At 38.0% G+C, this 24,575-nt stretch overlaps 1 protein-coding gene across 8 annotated transcripts in view; it reads left to right on the top strand.

The window, feature by feature from the left end:
* The window catches only part of Dennd1a (DENN domain containing 1A), a 515,895-nt gene that overhangs the window by 22,150 nt on the left and 469,170 nt on the right, over positions 1-24,575 (top strand). For all 8 annotated transcript variants that reach the window (XM_047525191.1, XM_047525194.1, XM_047525192.1 and 5 more), the window contains exon 2: positions 20,541-20,611. In XM_047525191.1, the coding sequence (XP_047381147.1) occupies positions 20,541-20,611 (71 nt within the window). The remainder of the gene's footprint in view (positions 1-20,540; positions 20,612-24,575) is intronic.

Here is a 24,575-nt window from a genome sequence, read left to right on the forward strand (position 1 = left end):
GAATTTGCAGCTGCACTTTTTCCAAGTTTGTCAGACTGATTTTGGTGCTGTTCTTCACACTCTGCGTGATCATTCCTACCCCTGCGTGGTTCAAGCTGTAACCCCTGCTTACAGTCCCCTCTCTCTTCACCCAATTGCATCCTTTTCATCCTACAGTGTTCATTTCATGTTCCACCTCTTCATGATGCTTCTCTTGAGTGCTATAGCTCACTGGTTCCCAAATGTTTGGAATGTTTGTGCCAGTAAAAACTGAAAAACCACATTTGTGTCACTGCATTAAAAATGATTATCTCCTGTCACCATAATTTTTTTAAAAGAAATTGTGTTCACATCAAAAAGGCAGGAGGAGCTGGGTGCGGAGGTGCATACTTGTAATTCAGAGGCTCAGGAGGAGGCTGAGGCAGGAGGATCACGAGTTCAAAGCCAGCCCTAGCAATGGCGAGGCCCTAAGCAACTCATTGAGACCTTGTCTCTAAATAAAATACAAAATGGGACTGGGAATGTGGCTCAGTGGTCCAGTGCCCCTGAGTTCAATTCCTGGTATTCCCCTAACCCCCGCAAAAAAAATAAGGCAGGTGGGGCAGGAGGAAAGCCGGGATGTCGCTCAGAGCACTTTTGCCTTGCATGTGTGAAGCCTTGAGTTCAATCGCCAGCGCAGGGTGGGGGGCAGGAGGAACATGTCAGATTATGGACAGGTTTTATAATTGAATTAAATGCCTTTATGTGGAAAACACACTGTACTGTCTCTGTATTTTTCATTTTGCTACTTGACTGGACAGGGCCTCATTGCAGACTGTCCACAGATAGTCTAGACCAGGGCTTAGCTTGGAATGATGTCTTCAGTTTGCAACACACAGCATTTTGTTTTATCAGTTACCTGGCACCTTATCATTTATTTCCTTATCACAACTCATGTTTGCCTGTTTGCCTTTACATTTTATTATGTTTTGTCTCCTTGACTAGGTTGTAAGCTCAAGAGCCATAATCTGTATGTATTTAGATTGTTCATAAATATGTGTTGAATGAGTTAAATTTAGATGCCTCATATAGTAGTTGAAATCTAGGAATATTTATAGAGCACTCATTTGAGTGTATCACAACTTGGAATGTTGTTTATTTCTCCAGAAAAAAAAATTTTAATATGATTTGTAAATTGCTTACTCATCTCTCTTCTTAGGGAATTTGTTCAGTTTCCAAACTTATCTAGCCACTGGTTAAAAGCCAGGTCTTGGGGCTGGGGAGATAGCTCAGTCGGTAGAGTGCTTGCCTTGTAAGCACAAGGCCCTGGGTTTGATCCCCAGCACCCAAAAAAAAAACAACAACAACAAAAAAAAAAACAGGTCTTTTGTTAGGGGCATGGGAATAGAGAGGTAAAGTGAAATAAGGTTGCCAGTCTAGTGGGCAACTTGAATATATAAGTAGAAGGCATAGCATACCACTTGGGAAGCCTTATAATAGAGCTTGAAACAAGCCTTGTGATAATGTGGAGAGAGAAGTGAGTTTTTTAAGAGAAGCCTCCAGAGAGGAGAAGGCATTTGTTCATTCACTTATCCACTCATTTGACAAACCTCTCTTTAAGTGCCTGCTACTTGCCAAGTGCTGGTTTAGATGCATCTTGAATGAATCAGGCATTAATAAGAGAACACATTTTAGATAGGGAAACTGTGATCAAGATCATCCCCTTTGAAGTAAGAACAGATTTGGGTTGAGTTTGTAAGCGGCCACTCTAGATATTTGTCTTTGGGCAAGCTATTTGATGTTTAAATTCTATGAGACAATTACTTTTCTTAAATGCCTCAGAAACTCCCTACCTCATTGTATTGTGGATAAATTGAGAATGCAGTATACAAAGTTAAACTTGACCCTTCTGAAATAGCTCCATAAATGGAAAATATATATAAGTGGGTGAGATCTGATGGCTTAGCTGACCATAGTGATGCGGAGAGTGGATGTTGGTAGGGTTGGTGGACAAATGAGGCTGAAGGGGTTTCCTGGAACTACAAATAGTCTTGCCTGTCATGCTGATGACTTTTTTTTTTTTAAACTTCTGAATGCATTGGTGGAGACTTGGAGATTTATTCTGTTTTTGTCACTGTATAGTGGCATACTGAGCTCTGGTATGTGGTTAGGAGCCTAGATTTTGGAGCTCAGCTGCCTGGGTTCTAGTTCCAGCTGCCTCACTTTCTAAGTGCCTGCCTGCAGGCAACTACTTTAACCATATATGTACCTTAGTTTCTTCATTGGTAAATGGGGTAATAAAAGTAACTGTATGTTTGCTTTGTTTTGTCTGCATGTATGTTCTTTGAACCTCTTGTTTCTAAAACTGTGGAATCTTTTGTCAGAGGAAATCTTATATGAAATTATTTGACATATAAACCAGTAAAAATAGGTCTATCTGTGGGCCACTTCAATTTCCCTTCCCAGCCTGCTAAGGCCTCTGAAACATGTGCTTCACACCAAATGCCATTTTCATAAACTGACTGACTCTCATTTATGTTATTTGTTGAATTGATGTTCAGGACAAAGGACTTTTACCTGTGGAACTTGGGACGTTAGCATTTATGTTGATCTAAATGTATGTTTTGGTGCAGAAATCATGAATCTTCATATTAACACCTAAAATATGACTTAGTATTTTACAAGTAGGGAAAGTGATTTAGAATGATAGAGCCATAGCATGTCAGAACTGAAAAGATTTTAAGCGCTCTGTTTAGAGACAAGGAAATTATTGGGTACTAGAGAGGGAAATTTTTAAGGACAGTCAGCACCTGCTCACTTTTCAGATCTCACAGCCTGCCGTTGTCTCTTAGTTTTTGCTTGAAGCTGTACAACCAATTCTGTGCCAGAACCAGGGAAAGCAGACGGTGTTCACTATTCCAGGCCTACGCTCCTTCAACTACTCTTCTTGCTGTTTTATAGTATGTGTTCTTGGCTCTGCTCTGAAGGGTTATTTGATGAGTTTGTAGATTGTTTTTTTGTTCTCCACTTGGACTTGGTGCTCTCGGAGAGCACCTGAGGGTCTGGACTTGAACTGATATTCCAAGATGGTTTTTCTTACATAGTTTGAATAGCTGTAAACCCAGAGTAAGTAACTACATGAAAAGCAAAGACATTCTGAATTAAAAATACATTTTACAATTTCCAGAGCTGAAAATTTTATGGGAAATTAAGATTGTGTTTTCCTGTTAGATAATAATCTTTATATTGAGACAGAGGACACTTGAATATCTGTGGCAGGTCACTGAGAGCCTGGGCCTGCACGCTTGGCAGTGGGGTTTTCAAGGTCTAGTCTCCTCTGCTCTGGCTTTCACATCTTGCTCCACACTCATTGAGCAGTTCCTACCTCTCATGGCCTAACATCATTCCCTTTTGGTTTTAGACATTGTTTAACTAAGGGGATTGCAAACCTGGCGTGGTTATGCACCTGAATCACCTGGGGAACTCAAAAATTTTTTCTGGGCCTCAACCCAGCCTGCTGAATCAGAATCTCTGGGAATTAGGAATTACAAAAAAGTATCTCAGTTGATTTTGATGAAACAATTCATTGACCTGAACTCAGGACTGGTTCCATAACCTGCTCTGTAACTCTGGGGAGAGAAAATCTGGCTGACTTTGCTTATCAGATATCTTCTCTTACGAGCTGTATATGTATATTTTCAAACTTTATTTCCACATTGGTGTTACATGAGTTGATGTTAAGCTGAATGGTGCTGGATAGTTTTCCCCCAGTCAGTGAAAAAAATAAGTAAATATACAAAATGGTTTAATTTTAGGTCAGTTTTTTCCTTTGTTGAAAAGAAATTTTTAATTTTGATGTCCATCAATGTTTCACATGATTTGTGCTTTTGAGTTCTCCTCTATATCCACCAATCCAAATTGATGGTTTAGGCATTGGACACCATTAGGGAGGGAGTGCAAAGAGCAACTCTCAAGACAGAGATTAGATGGAAATGGAAGAATTGTAGACAGATGAAAGAGAATGAAATAACCTCAATTTTAACTCCAAAGTTGACGAAGATGATCATATTGTCTATAAATACAGATGATTTTATTTCTTCCTTTTTAGTCCCTGTCTTTTGTTTTGGTCTTATTTCTCTGGATAAACTCTCAGGTTATGGAGGAGTGGTGATTTTCCTTGCCTTGTTCCCTTATAAGGAATGTATTTATATTTAGTCTGTCATCATTAAGTATGTTAACTGTAGGGTTTTTTAAAAAATATTTTTAGTTGTAGATGGGCACGATACATTTATTTTATTTATTTATTTGTATGTGCTGCTGAGGTTCAAACCCAGTGCCTCATGCATGCTAGGCAAGTGCTCTACCACTGAGCTATGACCCCAGCCCAACTGTAGGTTTTAAATAAATGTTCTTTATTAAGTTGAAGAAAAGTCCCTTTAGGTTTTGTTTGATTTTTTTTTTTTTGCCATGCTGGGGATCAAAACCAGGACCTTATACATGCTAGGCAAGCACTCTACTATTGAACTACACTACCAGCTCAAGTTTTCTGAGTTGTCATGAATGGGTGCTAAACTCTGTCAAAAACTTTTTTTGCATCAGTTACACAATTATGATTTTTCTTTTTTAGCCTATTAATATGGTAGATTATATTGGTTTTTCAAATACTGAACCAGCCTTGCATCCCTGGAATAAACCCCACTTGCTGATGGTGAATACTGTTGAGTTCTATTCGCTAATATTTTGTTAAGGATTTTTGTGAAGATCTTCCATATCTAAATTTTTGAACACATGGAACACAGTTATAGCTGTTTGAATGTCCTTTCTACTAATTCTAATTTATGTGTCCTCCTTATTGGTCATATTTTCCTGACTTATTCTTTGCTGACCTGGTAAGTTTTGATTGAATGGAGTCAGTGTATATTTTACCTTGTTGGTTCCTGGCTGTTTTTGTTGAACTTTCTGGGGTGTATTCAAGGTAAGAAGCTGGGGGCAGTCATAGTCTTACCTCAATTGTTTCCCATCTCAAGGGATTGCTATACTTTGTTGTTCCATGTCTTGAAAACCATAGTTTGATATATTTTGTCCAAGTTACTTTGAAAGAATTTAATCCTTCTGAGTGTTGCTTTTAAAATTTGAGTGGAACTGAAACAAGTGCTCAGTCTATGTCCAGTTGTTCCTCAGTACTAAGGTAATACTCTACTTATACACTGTGTCCAGTGCACCACAATTATGAGTTTATCCACCTTGGCTGGTGGGAATGGACATCTTTTTTTTTTTTTTTTTTTTTCCTTAAGTTGTAGATGGACACAATACCTTTATTTTATTTATTTATTTTATGTGGTACTGAGAATCAAAACCAGTGCCTCACTGTGCTAATAAGCAAGTGCTCTACCACTTAGCTACAACCCCAGCCCAGTGGATATCATTTCTAAACCTGTGTGAGTACCAGGTACAGTTACCTCTAATCTTTCCTGATCCTGCTTTCACAACTTGAAGTTAATTTCTTCATACATATTCTGATCAGTACTTATATGTGTACCTGAGAGGAGCCTGGCAGATCCCTAATTCTCTTCTGTGCAGCTAGCTCTACTCCTTACTCTGTACTCAAACTCTAATTCCCTTGGTTTCTGTGAACTCCTAGTTGTGTCTTCTCCACTTGAATGGTTTGTTTGGGTTCCCCTTCCTTACACCACAGCCTGGAAGCTCTCTCAAGGCAGTGAACTGGGGTGATCCGAGGGCTCAGCTAATTTGTTTCCTGTTTCTCAAGAATCACTGTGCTTTGTTATCTGTCCTACAGCAGTGTCCTTTTCTTTTCTTTTCTTTCTTTCTTTCTTTCTTTCTTTTTTTTTTTTTTTTTTTTGTACTAGGAATTGAACTCCAGGGCCTTGTGCATTTTAGGCAAACTCTGCCACTGAGCTACATCCCCAGTCCTTTTGAAAAAGTTTGTTTTGAGACAGGGTCTTGCTTACTTGCCCGTGCTGGTCTCAAACTTCTGGTCTTCCTGCCTCAGTCTCCCAGGTAGTTGGGATAACATGTGTGCATCACTGCTCCTGGCCAATGTCTTGAAAAAAACAGCTTGGGAGATAGACGGTCGGTGTTATTTTGGTTGTTTCAGATGGGAGGGTAAATGTTACTCCATCTTGAATGGAAATAGAATTCCACTTAATTGCCATACATTTATTTAAACTTTTGATGTCTGCTATTGCCTGTAAAAGATGGGATCTGATTTAGTACTATTTTGTCTTTTATTTAAAATGTATGTTTCAGGGTCTTTCAGAGGGTGTCATGATTTCTAATTTGCCATCTTGGCACATTTGAGAACTACTGTGTATCACAATGGTTCCCAAATCCAACTGATCAGAATCACTTGGGAAAATAGATTCGTAGATCAGTAGATCATTAGAATCACTAAAATAGATTCCCTGGCCTTTATTCCTCACCTAGTAAATCAGTCTTCATGTGTAGAACCTGAGACTTTGATTTTCAAAAAGCTTTCCAGGCAGTCTGACATTCTTGTGGATTGGTGTATTAGAAGTGAAGTTATTAAGAATTTGAATTCTATGTTGGCTCTGCAATCTGTGTTAAAAAAAAAATCACTAAGGTTGGAATGCAGCAGTGCCAGAGGAGGGGCAAGTTCATCTCAGAAAAGGGAGCTTTGTACCACGAAGGAGAGAGGTGCTCCAACGTTTCTAGGGAGCATTAGGAAGGCAGGCCCACCTTGTAGTTTTGGGGTCTTCCCGAACTCAGCTGCTTGACTGTCTGGGAAGCCCAGAGGACTGCTTATGGAGTGCTTGGGACCTTGAACCCACTGTTCTGAGACCTTTACAGTTGCCCTTAGGTGCTAAAACAGCAGCTAGACACTGTGGTTTTTGAAGGGAGTGTGTAGGAAGAAAATAATTGGTCTATAGTAAGTTTTATTAAAAAAAAAATCGATGGAGTAGGGATTACTGGTATGTGCAATTGCCAAAACTCATAGAACTCTACACTTACAATGAGTGCATTCTAGTGTATATATATACTAGAATAATACAATTGTGTGGATGCAATTGTACATTGTAGGCATCAAGTTAATTTAAAAAATAAGAGGATGGACTCTGGGGCTACACTGCCTGGGTTCCCATCTCAGCTCGTCTCATACAAGCTACACAATCTTGGGCAATATTCAGTCTTCTTAACTTACTTGTATTTCAGTTTCCTCTCATCTGTAAAATGAGAATGATTATAATAGTAGCTCTTTCCTAGGGTTATTGGGAAGAATAAATGAAATAATATATGAAATGTGCTTAGAATAATAACCAATACATAGTTAAGTATTTAGTAATCCTTAGCAAGGTTTAGAAACTACTTAGTTTTATGCAGAGTATCCACTCTAATTAAATGGGATACTGGTAATAACTTTCCTCTCATGGACTTGGCTTGAGGATTAAATAAGAGTGTAAAAGTAAGGCATCAATGAGACAAGGAGTTCTTGTTGCATGTTTCCATAAATAGTTTTGTGAGCTCCCTAAAATTATATGTAAAAAAAATTTTAAGTGCTTTTTTCTGGGGAGGAAGTGAAGCTTTTTGTGAACTCCTTGGAGGCATCTGTGCCTGCCATCCCCCAGCCTCTCTAGTGTGAATATCTGCTACTCAAAACAATCCTAATAGTTTTTAAGATAGGCAGCATGGTATGGTGGGGAAGGCATAGGTTTTAGAATCTGAAAGTCAGAATTCAGTTGGAATTCTACTTACTTTCTAGCCTTGGTCTCTTTTACTGTACAACAGGGAAAATACTACTATCCTACTACCTGAAAAGGTTTGACAGTCAGCTTCAGAGACCTGTGAGATTTCCAAGTTAACATACGGAATTATACAGATTCTCACCGTGTTACTGAGGGGATAGATGTTGCATATCCAGAGACTATTGATTTTCATACATGGCCTTTGTATTTTTCCTTTGTAGAGGAGAGAGACTTTCTCTTCTTCAGTTTTGGTAAAAAGTGAATTTCTTTCTGAGTGCACAATCTACCCCTTGTTCTTAAAATACCTTCATTTGCTCCCCAGACTAACATTTTTCTTCACATAGTTCCTGGTTTTCTGGATTGCTTTTAGTAACAGCATTTGAAAGCTTAATAGTTTTGAGTCTTTGAAATATACAGTAATGTATAGTTTTCTTACAAATCAATTGTAAAGGGAAGATATTCATTTTAACAAATAATAATTCCGTTTACACTGGTTTAGCACCTTTTAGGTTACAAAGCACTTTCACATTTTTCTCTTATTTGAATGGGACAGGTATTCTCTCCTGATAGGGAGGAAGCTGATGCTTTGATTAAACAGCTGTTCTAATCTCAGGTGAATAAGGGATCTATCTGGAATTTGAACTCAAGTCATCTATTGTTTAGTCTTGGGTTCTTCCCATAGAAGTACATGTCAATCCTGTGAGAAAGTCCTGGTAAAAGGCAGGTCAGAGATATCAGTATTAATGAATGATTGGTATTATTTTAAAATTCTTAAAAAAAACCAACCAGATGCTTACAGAAAAGTTGTCAATATAGTATAAAGAACTTTTAAAAAGCAAAAAGCACCAGTTTAAAGTGAGGTGCTGACCTGATGCCCTATAACCCCTGAATATTTCAGTGTGCTTTTCCTATATAACCACAGTACAATCATCACTATCAGGAAGTAGCATTATTCATTATTCCATCTAATGCTTAGATCCCATTCAGATTTCAGTACTTGTCCCAATAACATTCTTGATAGCCAAAGGATCCAGTTCAGAGTCACACATTGCATTTAGTTGTCAGGTCTCTTTACTTCAGCCTGGAACAATTCTTCATTCTTTCCTTGTTTTCAGGATGATAACACTTTGAGGATTATTGGCCAGATACTTTTTAGAAGGTCCCACTGAGTTTGTCTGGTTTTTTTTTTTTTTTTTTTTTTTTTCAGATTAAGTACCTTTTATAGGGATATCATAGAAGTGGTTCTGTGCTCTTCTCAGTGCATTCTGGCAATTTGTCCCATTCCTCATGGTGATTGCTTTGATAACTTGATTCAGATAGTTTTTTGCCATATTTCTACACTGAAAAGTTCTTCTTTTTTAAATTTGTTTTAGTTTGTTGTACATGACAGTAGAATGCATTTATACATTTTGATAGATCATACATAAATGGAGTATAATCTCTCATTTTTCTGATTATACATATTGTAGGATCACATCCTACAATGTATGTACAATGAGGTAATAATGTCTATTTTACTCTACTATCTTTCCTACCCCCTTACCCCTTCCCCTCTACCCAATATAAAGAACTCTATTCTTCCCTATCCGCTCTGCTGTTATTGTCTGCTCCCCTCTTATTGTGAATTCGCATCCGCATATCAGAGAAAACATTCGGCTTTTGGTTTTTTGGGTTTGGCTTATTTCACTTAACATGATATTCTCTCACTCTGTCCATTTACCAGCAAATGCCATAATTTCATTCTTTAAAGCTGTGTGTGTGTGTGTTTTCTTTATCCATTTGTCTGTTGAAGGGCATCTAGGTTGGTTCCATATTTTAGCTATGGTGAATTGAGCTGCTATAAACATTGATATGACTGCATCACTGTAGTATGTTGATTTTAAGTCCTTTGGGTATAAACCGAGGAGTGGGATAACTGGGTCAAATGGTGGTTCCATTCCAAGTTTTCTGAGGAATCTCACATACTGCTTTCCATAATGGTTGCATCATTTTGCATTTTGTAATGAAATAGAAAATGCCTTTAAAAGCCTACCAATTAAGAAAAGCCCAGGACCAGATGGATTCTCAGTCAAGTTCCACAAGACCTTCAAAGAAGAATTAACACCAGTACTCCTCAGATTATTCCATGAGATAGAAAAGGAGGGAACCTTTCCAAACTCTTTCTATGAGGCTAATATCACTCCTGATGCCAAAACCAGACAAAGACACATCAAAGAAAGAAAATTTCAATATCCCTGAAGAATATAGATGCAAAAATTCTCAATAAAATTCTGTCAAATTGCATACAAAGACATATTAAAAAGATAGTGCACCATGATCAAGTGGAATTCATCCTAGGGATGCATGGTTGGTTCAACATACAGAAATAAGTAGATGTAATTCATCATATCAGTATTTAAAAAGAAAAATCATGATCATCTCAAGAGATGCAGAAAAAGCATTTGACAGAATACAGCACCCCTTCATGTTCAAAACACTGGAAAAATTAGGGCTAGTAGGAACATACCTCAACATCATAAAAGCCATATGTGCTAAACCCAAGGCCAACATCATAAATTGAAAGCATTCCCTCTAAAAACTGGAACAAGACAGGGATGCCCTCTTTCACCTCTTCTATTCAACATTGTCATTGAAACTCTAGCCAGAACAATTAGAAGAAAGAAATTAAAGGTATACAAATAGGTAAAGAACTCAAACTACCACTATTTGCCAATGATATGATTCTATATTTAGAAGATCCAAAAAATTCCACTAATAAACTTCTAGAACTAATAAATGAATTCAGCAAAGTTTAGCAGGATATAAAATCAATACCCATAAATCATATGCACTCCTATACATAAGTAATGAGTACAGTGAAAGAGAAAGAACACTACCCCATTCACAATCGCCTCAAAACAACAACAACAACAACAACAACAAAACTTGGGAATCAATCTGACAAAAGAGGTGAAAGACCTCTACAATGAAAACGATAGAACACTAAAAATAGAAGAAGACCTTAGAAGATGGAAAGACCTCCCAAGCTCCTGGATAGGCAGAATTAATATTGTCAAAATGACCATACTACCAAAAATGTTATACAGTTTTAATGCAATTCCTATTAAAATCCCAATGATGTTCCTCATAGAACTAGAAAAGTTACTTTTTTTCTTCTTGGATTTAATAAATATTTTACTGGGTGGTACTTTGAAACTATGACAATACCCAATCATCCAATTTCTCATTAAATTTCTAATTTAGATATACCAGTGTGGGTTCATGGCTTCCTATTTTATTCAGTGGATTAGAATCTGTTAATATTATTATTGATTTTGATGCTAAAATTACCTTAGATTTGGCCAGTGAAATCCTTTCAAGCTAGTTCTCACCATTCTTTTAGTACTTCTTTACCTTTTTGCCTTCTGGCACATGGAAATGTTCCAAGTACATCTTTTTTTTTTTTTGGTACTGGAGATTGAACCAAGAGGAATTTTACCAGTGAGCTACACCCCAGTTCTTTTTATCTTTTATTTTGAGATGCATCTTGTTAAGTTGCTGAGGGTCTTGCTTAAGTTGCGAGGCTGGCTTTGAACTTGTGATCCTCCTGCCTCAGCCTCCTGAGTTTCTGGATTACAGGCATGCACCAACACACCTGGCTCCAAGCCCATCTGCTACATTTCTGTCCAGCTTGGAATCGGCCATTTCTCCAAGAAGCCCAGGTTTCTTTTAGAGGACAATTGTGTTTAGAAGCCAAGGGTTGGGTACTAGGTGTGCTTATTGCCATTGGGGGATTGCTTCTCCTAGGCCCTCTCAGTAAAGCTAGGAAATATGTATTAAAAGTAACTTGCCCAGGGTGTGGTGGTGCACACCTATAATCCCAGTGGCTCAGGAGACTGAGGCAGGAGGATAGCAGGTTCAAAGCAAACCTCAGCAATGGCGAGGTGCTAAGTAGCTCAGTGAGACTCAGTCTCCAAATAAAATACAAAATAGGACTGGGGATGTGGCTCAATGTTCAGGTGCCCTTGAGTTCAATTCCTGGTACAAAAAAAAAAAAAAAAAAAAAAAAAGTAACTTGCATTTTATTTCTCTATCAATCAATGTTTATTATAAACTTTGAATTCACACTCATGACCAACTTAAATTCAACTCCATGGAAGTCATGCTAGTTTGTCAGCTATGAGAAATCAGTCATATTATTTTCTTGGTACTGGGGATTGAACCCTGGAATGCTTAATTACTGAACCACATCCCCAGCCCTTTTTTATTTTTACTTTTTTTTTTTTAGTTATCAACGAACGTTTATTTATTTATATGTAGTGCTGAGAACTGAACCCAGTGCCACACATGTGCTAGGCAAGCACTCTACCACTGAGCTATGACCCTAGTCCTTATTTTTACTTTTGAGATAGGGTCTCACTAAGTTGTTTAGGGCCTTGCTTAGTTACTGAGTCTGGCCTCCAACTTGGAATCTTCCTTCCTCAACCTCCTGAGTCTCTGGGATTACAGGTGTGCACCACCACACCTGACTTCAAGGCTTCCTTCTTATCGTGGGCACAGATTAGGCACACTGCTCCTTCACCCCCAGCTCATGTGGATCCTCTCCTCTCACTGTGCTATCTTGGGGAATCACATTGCTTCTGCTGGTGTTTCTGTATCCTCGCCTCCCTTTCACCTGTTTGGACTCTGACTCCAGCATACCCACACCCCTCCACCTCTCATGCCTGTTTGAACTTCCATACCCACTCAAAGGTCTCTTATGTTTGCTTATGGTCACTCTCTTTGGCTCTGATACCCTGTGTTGGGCTGCCCCTATGTGGGGATCCCCCTCATTCTGCCTGTGCTTCAGCACCTAAGCCTGGCTGCCCCATGTGTGAATACCCATCTTATCTCAAGTCTCCAACTCCCCGTGCCAGGTGTTCTCTGTGACCGCCTGCTTTATCCACTTGGACTTGACGTCTCATGCCAGACCACCCCTCATAGGGATATCCTTCTGCTGTGCTCATATGCTGGCATCCCTTGTCAGGTCACCTGTTCCTCAGCTGCTCATGGCCTCTACACATTGGGCATCACCAGAATGGACATCCACCTTGCTGTGCTCATCTAACAGCTTGAGGACTAAATCGTTCATAAAGGGAAAGGATAAGTTAGGGAAGGGGAAGTTTTAAACTCTTTTAAGGACAAATACGTTTATTGATAATGAAATGGATACCATCTTTGCAAATACATTATTATTGTTGAAGAGCCTGAATTTTACACTGCAGCTTGTTCTACCAGAGAATTTTATTAAAACTACGTGAAAGCTGGGTGCAGTGGCACTCTCCTGTAATCCTAGTGGCTCGGGAGGCTGAGGCAGGATGGGAGTTCAGAGCCAGCCTCAGCAACTTAGCAAGACCCTGTCTCAAAATATAAAAAGGGCTGGGGAGGTAGCTTGGTGATTAGGAGCCCTTGAGTTCAATCCCCAGTGTCCCCTGGGAACAACCAAACTAAACAAAAAACATCGACATGGAATGCTGTGCTTTAGAGGGGTGCTCAGCCTGTATCTGCTGGGAATGCAGTCACCTTGCTTTATACATTCAGGTTTAAGAATCTTTTCATTGGGATATGTGAAGGTAAAACTTTTGTGATTCCTTTCATAGCAGTATCTGTTTATCTTTATTAGTCTTATCCTGAGAACATTATTAGAAATGAAAAGTTAAGTGTAAAATCTTGAAATGACTTGTTTGTATAATTACACGACCAAGTTAATCACTTTTAACAAGTCTCAACAATGACTGCATTCTCCTGTGAAGGTGTTAACTTGTTATGGGTTAGAAAGCACCCTTTGATACAGCATTTTCAGCTTGGAAAAATGACTTTAATTTCAGGGTCTACTGAAACAAATGGAGACTTGTTGGGAATATTAACACTACCTTTTTGTTTGTTTGTCTAGCTTGAAGGAATCAATGTTTATTAGGTGATGTTTGCTAGCATGTTCTGAAGTGTATACAGTTTCTGTTGACCATGTTATCAACTTTAAGACAGTGCTGTTGGTATGAATTTTGAAACATTATACTGTAGCCCCCTCAGCATCTAAATTTGTAACTAAGGAAGCACTGTGCTGAAGCTGACTTGAAGTTGTGAAGGTGTGAAATGAGGGGTATTAATACTTTGCTTCAGATCTGTAGTTCTAAGTTACAAAGGCTTAGCATTGTGGCCTGGTTACCATATGCAGCCCAGATCCATTTTGCAAGGAGTTAGTGTCACATTTTTCTTCTAATCTTGTAATATGTTGTAATTGAAGAAAAGTAGATCCTAACTGAAAGCTGATGATCCAGCAGAGTGATCAATAGCATGATGCTTTGGGGAAAAAACAACCATTGAGCTATCCTGCTGCCTGAATATTGTCAAAGCCTTTGTTTGTTTGGTGACTTCAAGCTGAGTGTACTTAATCATTTTGAGACTATGGCCCTGAGCGGGGCCCTTCCAGTGAATCAGGGAGAATTGTGTTCAGCAGAGTATTGAATAGAAATGCTCTTGTAGCTTACTCTCGGCCTTCGCTCTCCCAGAAGCAAGAACTGAGCAGACTTCCCTTCTTTCAAACATATTTTAGCTGTTTGTGCCTGTCATTTTTCTGTATTTAAGAGCTGAGGCTGTTGTCAGCAGGTGTGACTTACTGATACTTTTGACTCCAAAAGAAAACATCTTTAAAGAGTAGTAGTCAGGTGAAAGAGGTGTGCATTCTGTAAATTACCTCTTGCGAGAGAAAAAGAAGCTGGAAACTACATGTCAGATGTTGGAGGAAAACTCATCCATGACACATTTATTGTGCTGGTGTTGGCCTAGGGTTATGAGAAAACACACTTGTGCCCTCAAGAAGCTACGGTTCTGGTGGGGAAGAGAGATTTAATCAGAGATGCACCAGTGGTTCTCAACCTTGGCTGCACTTCAGAACAGGTTGAGTAATTCAAAAAACATACTGATGCCTGGGGATTCTGATTAAGTTGGTCTGGAATATAGTCTGAGCTTCAGGATTTTTAAAAGCTCCCCAGGTAACCTTGTAGTCCTCAGGTTGAATGTGATAAGAGGGTTGAGAATGGGAAGGACAGGGTACCTGGGAGCATAGCAGAGGAGCACTTAACTCCACTTGGGCTACGTGTGTTGTGGGAGGTGGGAGAAAACTTCCAAAAGAAGAGGAAGCCTGAGCTCAGGTCTAATGAATGAGGGGGTCAAGCAAAAAAGGCTGGAAAGATGGCCCTTATGGAAGAGCAGCTGAGTAACAACAGAACAGGAAAGAGGTTGGTGCCTTTGGAGTTAGTTCCATTATGCCACTTCCTTTCTTCATCATTGGTCAGTTTGTCCTCTGTGAGCTTCAATGTCCTTATCTCTAACTTCAGGCTAATAGTACTTACAATAGGATTGAGGATTAACAGAGATAATACAAGGAAAGTGCTTAGGATCACTCCTGGCACAGAGGAAACCCTGGTGATTGTAGTGTGGTAATGGTTCCATTATCAGAGAATTGGAGCATGGTTTGTTGAGAGAGCAACAAGTGGTTGTGTATGACTGGATCTTAGGGTGCAAGACTGCAGGAGGTGGGGTGGGTGGCAAAAAAACATGCTTGGCAGGTGGGCAGGGTTCCAGATCATGGAGTGCATAGGAATATAAGGCAATTAATAAGGGCTATCATGGCAGAGCCAAGGACATTTCCATGGTAATATGTTAAGATATATCATAAAGAGTTCTGGGAAAACTTGGGTCCATATTGGAAAATTGGCTCTGAATATGGTATGCTCAACATCATTATGTGTTCTAAATTAGCAGAGAGTGTTAATAGGACAGAAATAGGATTTTCATTTCTTTTAGCCAAGTACTTAAAAATATTGAGTATCTCAAAAAGTAATAGAGGAATATGCAATCTCAAGGTAGTCTCACAGATCCTCTAGAAATTATTATAACCTTTATTGTTTACAGGGTTAATGAAAATAGTAAGTAAGGGTTACTTGGCCCTTTGCATTTAGAGGAAACACTTTTTAATTTATTTTTCGATTTCAGTGAAAGACTTCCATCTGCATTGACTTCACTGGCCCTTAAAATAACTTGTGTATATTTGTTGGTATGTTATATAACTTGTCACAACATTAGTCACCACTTCTTCCATAAGGCAACATGTAAACGATCATGGATAAGCATGACTATAACTTATAATTATAGACCAATTTGTTCTTAGCATTTTACTCAGCTTTTTGCTGCTGCTGCTGCTTCTTTTTTTTTTTTTTTTGAGAGACTGTTATAATCTTTGGCTCCTTGTAATAGAACTCTGCCAGCTCTTTGAACTGAGTAAGAATCTTTGGCTTATTATTTATTACTCATTACTGTGAAGCAGTAACAATGGAGAGCAGAAGAAAGGAGTAAGCTTCATTTTTTCTAAAAATGCTTTTTTTCTTTGAAATGTATCTTTTATTGCAAAAGCACTCTTGCAGTGATGGATCCTTGAGATATACCTATGTCTATTTTATGTTGTATGCACTAACTTATTTGGAAGAATTCCATTTGACTAGATCTGTGGTTTCTGAGGTATGCTTGCCAGTCCAACAGCCTCAGTATGAGCTGGGTGGTTGTAGAAATGCTTATTTTTGGGTCCTACTCCAGAAACTCTGGAGGCAGGGACAGAAGTCTGTCTTCCTTCTTCCCAGTATTTATTTATTTATTTATTGCAGTATTAGGGATTGAACCCAAGGGTACTTTGCCCACTGAGCTATATCCCTAGTCCCCTTTTTATTTTTTATTTTTAGATAAAAAATATTTTTAGAGAGACATTTCTCTCTAAATTGCTGAGACCGACCTTGAACTTTTGATCTTCCTGCCTTAGATTCTTGAATAGATGGAATTATAGGCACGTGCCATTGCCCCTGCCCCCAATATTTGTTTGGGCAGCTACCAGGAAAACACTACTTGGCCTGATAGACAGGATCCAGGCTCTCCAACTGCTTACATTTAGAAAAGGAAGACTGACCATAACCAAGATTGGGATAGGTATAATGTGGAGAATTAAAATTAGGTGATAGTGTGATGGAGAATGCCCTTTCCATGCGGGCAAGTATAAGCTGAGTTTTGAATGACAGGAAAGACTGCTTAAGTTGAGGTCAGTATAAACTTTTGGCTATAAGGTAGGAATGAATTGGGTTTGTTTCAGGAACAGAAAGAGGTCCAATGTGGTTGGAGTTCTTTGGGCAAAGGAATGGAGGTCTGGAATGAAATTGAACAGGTATGCAGAGGCTAAATCACGCAGGTCCTATAAGGACTTTTTCTGTCCTCCCGCACTTATTTTTATTGTGGTAATATACATATAATGAAATTTTCTGTCTCACTTTTTAAAGTGTATAGTTCAATGGCATTAAGTACATTCATATGGTTATGTGACCATCAGCACTATCCATCTCCAGAACTAGAAGTTTGACTTGACTTCAAGTCAAATGGGAAGCTTTGGGGAAGTTTTGAGCAGATGACTGATATAACCTGAAATTTAAAATAAAATGATTACTGACTACTAAATTGAGGTATAACCTTAGGGAAAAGGGTAGAAGGAGGGAGACCAGTCAGGAGAATAGTGTAGTAATTGAGGTAAGATGGTGGTACTCTGGCATTTTGAAGGTATAGATAACAGAATTTGTCAATTGGTTGATCCTGGAATATAGAGCAAAGAGAAGTCTAAGACAGTATTGTTTTTGTTGATTTCAGTAACTGGTAGAGTTCAAGATATGGAGGTTTGAGGAAGAAAATTATGATCTATTAAATTAGAAATGCTTTTCAGATGTCCACATTGGAATGTTTAATAGGCTAAGGAAACATGGAGTCAGAGAGGAAGTCAGGTTGGAGGCATGACTTTGGGACTTTTCAGCATATGATGGTAATTATAGCCATGAGACTGAATGGGATCATCTGAGTAGTACCTTGACCAAGTTCCAGAGCAACGAGCTCACATGTCTGAGAATTCGCAAAGTAGCAGCTTGTGAGGAAGGAAGAGTTCTAGTGGAGTGATGTCCTGGAAGGAAGGGGACGAAAGTGTTTTTAAGGAGCAGGACCAATTGATGGACTGTGTCAGAACAGCTGAGAGGCTAAGACAGCCCGGAGAATTGTGCTTTTTAGCATATTTTAGCCAAGGGTGTCTTTGGTGACCTTGACAAGTAGTTTCAATGGTGTGGATTCAGAAGCATGATTGAACTGTGTTAAAGAGAGAAAGGGAGAAGCAGAAGATGTCTGGTGAGTATACGCAGGACATTCTTCACTTAGGTCTGTACAAAACACCTCGTGACACAGGTTAATGTGTTGCTGCCCCAGTTTGTTAAAATTTGGCATGTAACACCTTCATGTGCTTGAGTTCATTATTTTAATTTTAAAAATGTGTAAAAATTTAAAAAATGGAAGTATAGATAAAAAAAAAAGTGGGGACACTCTAAAGACCCTTCATGGAGTCCTAGGGTCCCATGGAAGGCTTTTTTTTTTTTTTTTTTTTTTTTTTTTTTTTTAAATACCAGGGATTGAACCCAGGGACACTTACCCACTGAGCCACTTCCCCAGCCCTTTTAAAATATTTTATTTAGAGACAGGGTCTCACTGAGTTGTTTAGGGCCTCACTAAATTGCTGAGGCTGTGTTTGAACTCTCCATCCTTCTGTCTCAGCCTCCCGAACTGCTGGGATTACAGGCATGTCACCATGTAATACATCTGAAAAGCTGCTTTCTTTCTTTCTTTTTTTTTTGAAAACTGGGGATTGAACCCAGGAGTACTTAACTACTGAGTCACATCCCCAGACCTTTAAGATTTTTTTTTAAATTTTGAGACAGATACAGGTTTCACTAAGCTGCTTAGGGCCTCACTAAATTGCTGAGGCTGGCCTTGAATTTGCAGTCCTCCTGCCTCACCCTTCTGAGTCACTGGGATTATGGTCAAGTGCCACCACGTAAAGCTGCTTTCTAAATGCAGAGGAATGAAATTCTGAGATGAAATTCAACCAGTTGCAAGATAGTCTTAAAGATATTTTTAGGTTTTGGAGGGAATTCTAATACTTTTCAGATTAAACTACCTATTATTCAGAATAGATGACATTAGAACACTCCTTTCATCAACTGCTCTACCTTGAGATCTTCTGAATGAAAGAGAAGTTTCAATATGGTATTTTCCACAAATTTGCCAAAGTGTGCAAACTTTTTAGGTCATTTTGTACCTTCTTTTAGGGAAAAGGTGTGCAAGATTTTTTTTAAGGCCTTCTTCAAACTTTATTTTTTTAAAGTAAGATACTCTGATTTAGTGTCTCATTTTTAAAAATAATTATATTTGAGAAGATACCTTTAAGTGCCTTGCATTTCAGAGCAGTCATTTCTTTTCTCCTCTGGGCATGTATTTAAAGCAAAAGTCCATGTTTCCAGTGAAAAGATGATGATCCTCCACAAGACAAATAAGTAGCTTCCTGATTCACAAAACACATTTTGCTTTCTATTTCTAAGGAAGAGGAAATATTACCATATTTTATTGACTCTAAGATGCACTTACCTTTAAGATGAACTATTATTTTATGTATTACTAAGAAAGAAAAAATTGCCGCCATTTAGAATTATAAAATACTAAGGGCTGTAAGAGATGTGAAAGGGTAGAGAATCAGAGTTCACCTTAGAGTCAATGAAAAATGGAATTTGAGGGCCAGGAGCTGTGAGTTCTGGTCCTGACTGTGTTTCTGATTAGCTGTGGGACTACAGACCAGTTACTTAGACTATTTTTGCCTCAGGTTCCTCACCTGCATGTTGAAAGTAATGTCCAACACATCTGCCTCGCAGGGTTATGATGAAGCTGAAATGGGATAAATGATGTAATTATTTTGAAAAGTAGGCTTTACTGGGAAAATTCAAAGTATTTCCATGATTTAAATCAACCCTTAGACACTATTAGGCAACTTAGAGTTTTCTTACCTGACTTCTTGTTAGGTTTAAAATAGAATTTAGTTACAGACTTTCGAAAATATATTTTCTTCTACTAAGTAATTTTCATTCAACCCAGAAGTAATCTTTTTTATTGTAGTTTTGATATTAAAAAGAAAATATGAAGATAAAGTGACCATAATATTCTTTATCATCCAGAATTAATAACTCTTAAGTATCTTAGTGCTGTGATCTTTTAAAAACCTATGAATATATGACATAAAAAGGTAAAAAATAATAGTGAACTTTTTTTTTAGTTGCAGTTGGATACAATATCTCTATTTTATTTACTAATTTTTTTTTATGTGGTGCTGAGGATTGAACCGAGTGCCTCACACATGCTAGGCAAATGCTCAGCCACTGAGCTACAACCCCAGCACCAATAGTGAATTTTTATACACTTGCCATTGCCAATACAAATGAAGGTCACTATTTGGGAACAGTATCTTAAATTTAGATTGGCATCCTGTTTTCACATAGTCTAACGAGGTAGGATACTGATACTGTTCATTTTGTTTCAGTCTTTAAAAGCTATAAATAGCAAGTTTATTTTGTCATATGAGTGTTTTATTCTGAAATAAAGCAGAGGGGACCACTTTTTACTATGTTTCCTCAAAATTCCCTTATGGCTTTGGATATTCAGCTATGGAAATTAGAAATATGACATTTGTCAAATAATGGTAATGGATAACTTATTATTTGTCAGACATTGTGCCTAGGCAATTTTTGCTATTTTTTATAAGTTTCACAGTAATTCTAGCTAGCTGTTTTTTTATTGTGTAGATTAGGAAGGTTGTGAGTGCAGAAGTTGAGTAGCTTGTCCAAAGTTCAATGGCTATTTAGTTGCATGCTAATGATTTTAAGACCATAGGTTCTGCTGCATGCTGCCTCAGTTTTTGTCAGTAATCATAATCTGTGTCTTTTGTAGGCAAAACCCAGAGACCACCTTTGAAGTGTATGTGGAAGTGGCCTATCCTCGGACAGGTGGCACTCTTTCAGGTACTTTGCATGTTTAATTATGATATGGTGTGTTTTGTTATTGTATGAGATAGCCATGCACATGGAACAATAGGTGAATAAACTGTTATCTGTCTTTAAGTATATGTATGTGCCTTTCCCTTTTTTCTCATGCCCACATCACCCTAGGAAGAATGAAGAAGAAAAGCATAGTGAATATGCTGAATTGAGTCACTGCCATAGCAGGCTTAAAGTATGGCATTATTCATTGTAATCACTGAATCTTGGTTTGTATCTATCACAGATGCCTGGAAGTCACCTATTTAATGTGAAATGTTGTCATCTTGCTAATGAGCAAGGGTTAGAATTAGGTTATGGTATACAATATAATAGAGAATTCTCTGCCACTAAACTGAAAGGAGATACTCAAAGTGAACTTAATTTAGCAAATGTTTGCTGGTAAAAGAACTTTGGAGACTTTGAAGGAACCACCTCCTCTGGCTTTAACTTTTGGTCCAATTTGAATACGTATTCCTGGACAACAGGGTCTTATATAAGGTTAGGGGATCTTGAACAAGCTGTGTATATCTCTTCTTGACCTAAAATCCTTCTTAGTTAATGAGAAAAGTAGCCTTATGATCTAGTGTTCTTTTTTTTGGTTCCAAAGAGAGAGACGCATTTTGCCAAATGTAGGGACTCTGGGTTCATACATACAAACACCTGCATTTATTATTTGGTGCTTACAGAGAGTGAATTTACCATGGATTAGAAATTTGCAGTAATGAGGATTCCAATGGTAGTTATACCTTTAATTGACTTTACAACCTTGGGCATATTTTATATTCTGTTATTTTAATTGGATTGTAATAATAAACTTAGCTTCCTTTGATTGGATCCCTGTTGTTTTGCTATACATGGTTGACTTCTATATTGTTAACCTTACAGTACGACCCTTAATGCTAGTTCAGTGACATTACCTTCATTTCTGTGAGAAAACAAAATCTCAGGTAAGATAACTTACAAAGTTAGTGTAGCTACTATGTGGAATAGCCAAGATTTTTGTTTCTCAAGTTCTTCTTACTCTGCTGTTACCTTCCTGAGGTCAGGGACTATATTGTTTGTGTCTATTCCTGCCACCTGCAGTGATACCAATATTTGTTAAAATGAAGGAATTTTCTTTCACAGAAAATTTGAATAACTGTGTTCTGTCTTCTGGATTATTTTAGGAAGGCTATGAAGCATATTACAAATTTCTGGTTCTCAAAGTAGGAAGCGAACATCCCTATTAACTTGTTTCTTGTTGTGCATGGAAAGCATTTGGTTTAGAAGGGAAGTATTGTGTTATCAGATATGTGTGCACATGCAGCAGCCCCTGCATGGGGCTGACTTCACAGCATAACTCTTTTATGATGGCTGTGATTTGACAGATAACTTCAAAGATAAAAGATTTTATTTCTATTATTGCTAATGTTTCCCTCTTTGAATGTTCTAGGATTTCCCTGCCAGAGTTAAAATTAATTAAAAAAAATTTTTTTTAGTTGTAGATGGACACAATACCTTTATTTTATTTATTTATTTTTATGTGGTACTGAGGATCAAACCCAGTACCTCACACATACCAGGCAAGAGCTCTACCATTGATTCACAACTCTAGCCCTAATTTTTTGAATATAAACAAAATTTGAAAAGTACAAATGAGATGAAAGAATGAATAAAACAAAGTTTTTATCCTACCCCCTTATCCTAGCCATCTAATTTCTCCATTTTTTTTTTTTTTTTTTTTTTTTTTTTTTTTAGACAACTCTTGTTTTGGTTAATCTTTCTGATCTTTTAAAACAATTTATTTTGAAAGAAAAACTTATAAGAATAGTTCATGGACTGGGGATTAACTCAGTGACACGGCACTTACCTTGCATGTGGAAGGCCCTCAGTTTGATCCCTAGCATCACAAACACAAAATAAAACAAAATAGAACAAGTAAAGTGAGTGGCCATGTTACCACTATCTGGGTTAGGGATTACAAAGTTGCATGGTTCTGTGGAGAAACCTATCCTGATAGGAGGGACCCTTGACTTGTCCCTATTCTTTAGGGGGCCCTTGCTTTAGGGAGCCCCGAATGGGCCCTTATCTTCTGATATAAGGAATGTAGTATCCTATGTATGGGACATGCCCAATTGGAGCCTGAACCCTTTCATCCTAGATCTGCTTTGAGTATCCAGGATCTCAGAATTTCTTGCCCAAATGGTTTGGACTGGCTTCCAGAGCCTGAATAAGTCTCTCCTTGGGGGTCTGTCCTCCTGATGAGCTGCTGGTATATTCACTCCAAGGCCTAAGGGGTCGTTGTTGGAAGGGAGTAGAATATAGGGCAAAGCTTAGACTTGTGAATGGGGTTGATTGCACATATGTGCCGAATGCAGAAGTGGGCAATGTGCAGTGAGCAGCAGCATGTTCCTGGTACCACCACATTTCTATGTGGGACTCTAGGGAATCCACAATTGCTAATGCTGGCCTTAAGTTATTAATGTATATTTATCATGATAGGGTGGAACATATTCCATAATTTGTAAGCTTGTTTTATAACTTTTAAATGATTAGACATGTGGTCTGTTGTCTCCCTTTGTACTCCTCCAGGACCTATAAATATTAGAGGTGGATTTGACCAGCACCCCAGAGGCCCCTCCCCTTACTCATGGGTTACCACTATCTGGACTTGTATGGTAACCATTCCTTTGTTTTTCTTAATAGTTTTGTTACATCAGTTTACCTCCTTAAAATGTATAATCAAGCCTATTTCTGAATTTTATAGAAAAAGAATTCCTTTGCATGTAGTTTTGCTGTTGTTTTTACTTGATTAAGTTTGTAAGGGTCCTCTCTGTTGTATGTAACAGCATTCATTCATTTTTCATCACTATGTAATACAGTATAACATGATATAAATTATTTGTTCTGTTATTGGCAACATGGCTATTGCAAGCAGTGGCTGCTGTGATCTTTCTTACACATAAATTCTGGTGCATGTAAGCAGGCATTTCTATAGAATATATAATATACTTGATTACTGGATCATGTTAAACTGATTTTCAAAATTGATTGTGCTAGTCTATACTCCTGCCTGCAATTTTTAGTAATTCTTATTGCTCTACTACTTCAGCAGCCCTTCAGTTTGATTTTTGTCAACTTGATGGTTGTATAATAGTATCTCCCTGTTGTTTTTATTAATATTTTCCTGATGACTAAGGAGATTGAGCACCTTTTCATGTGTTTAGTGACATCGCAGATATCTACCTTCTTTTATAAAGTTTCTTTTTTGTTTTTAAAATTGGACTTTTTTTACTTTTTCCTCATCAGTTTTTAAGAAATCACATGATGTGGATATCGATTATATAATTATATGTGTTGCAGATATCCTTTTCCAGTCTAGGGTTTGTTTTTCACTGTTTTTAGAATCTTTGATCAAAACTTTTTGATTTTAATATAGTACAATTAATCTCTAGTAATAAGAGAAATGCAAATCAAAACCACCCTAAGATTCCATCTCACCCCAATTAGAATGGCGATTATCAAGAATACAAGCAACAACAGGTGTTGGCGAGAATGTGGGGAGAAAGGTACACTCTTACATTGCTGGTGGGGCTGCAAATTAGTGCAGCCACTCTGGAAAGCAGTATGGAGATTCCTTAGAAAACTTGGAATGGAATCACCATTTTACCCAGCTATCCCACTCCTTGGCCTATACCCAAAGGATTTAAAATCAGCATATTACAGAGATACAGCCACATCAATGTTCATAGCTGCTGAGTTCACAATAGCCAGATTGTGGAACCAACCTAGATGTCCTTCAATTGATGAATGGATAAAGAAACTGTGGTATATATATACAATGGAATATTACTCAGCCATAAAGAATGATAAAATTATGGCATTTGCAGGCAAATGGATGAAACTGGAGAATATCATGCTAAGTGAGATAAGCCAATCTCAAAAAACCAAAGGAAGAATGATATCG

Source organism: Sciurus carolinensis, chromosome 14 (assembly GCF_902686445.1).
Source record: "Sciurus carolinensis chromosome 14, mSciCar1.2, whole genome shotgun sequence".
NCBI lineage: Eukaryota > Metazoa > Chordata > Mammalia > Rodentia > Sciuridae > Sciurus > Sciurus carolinensis.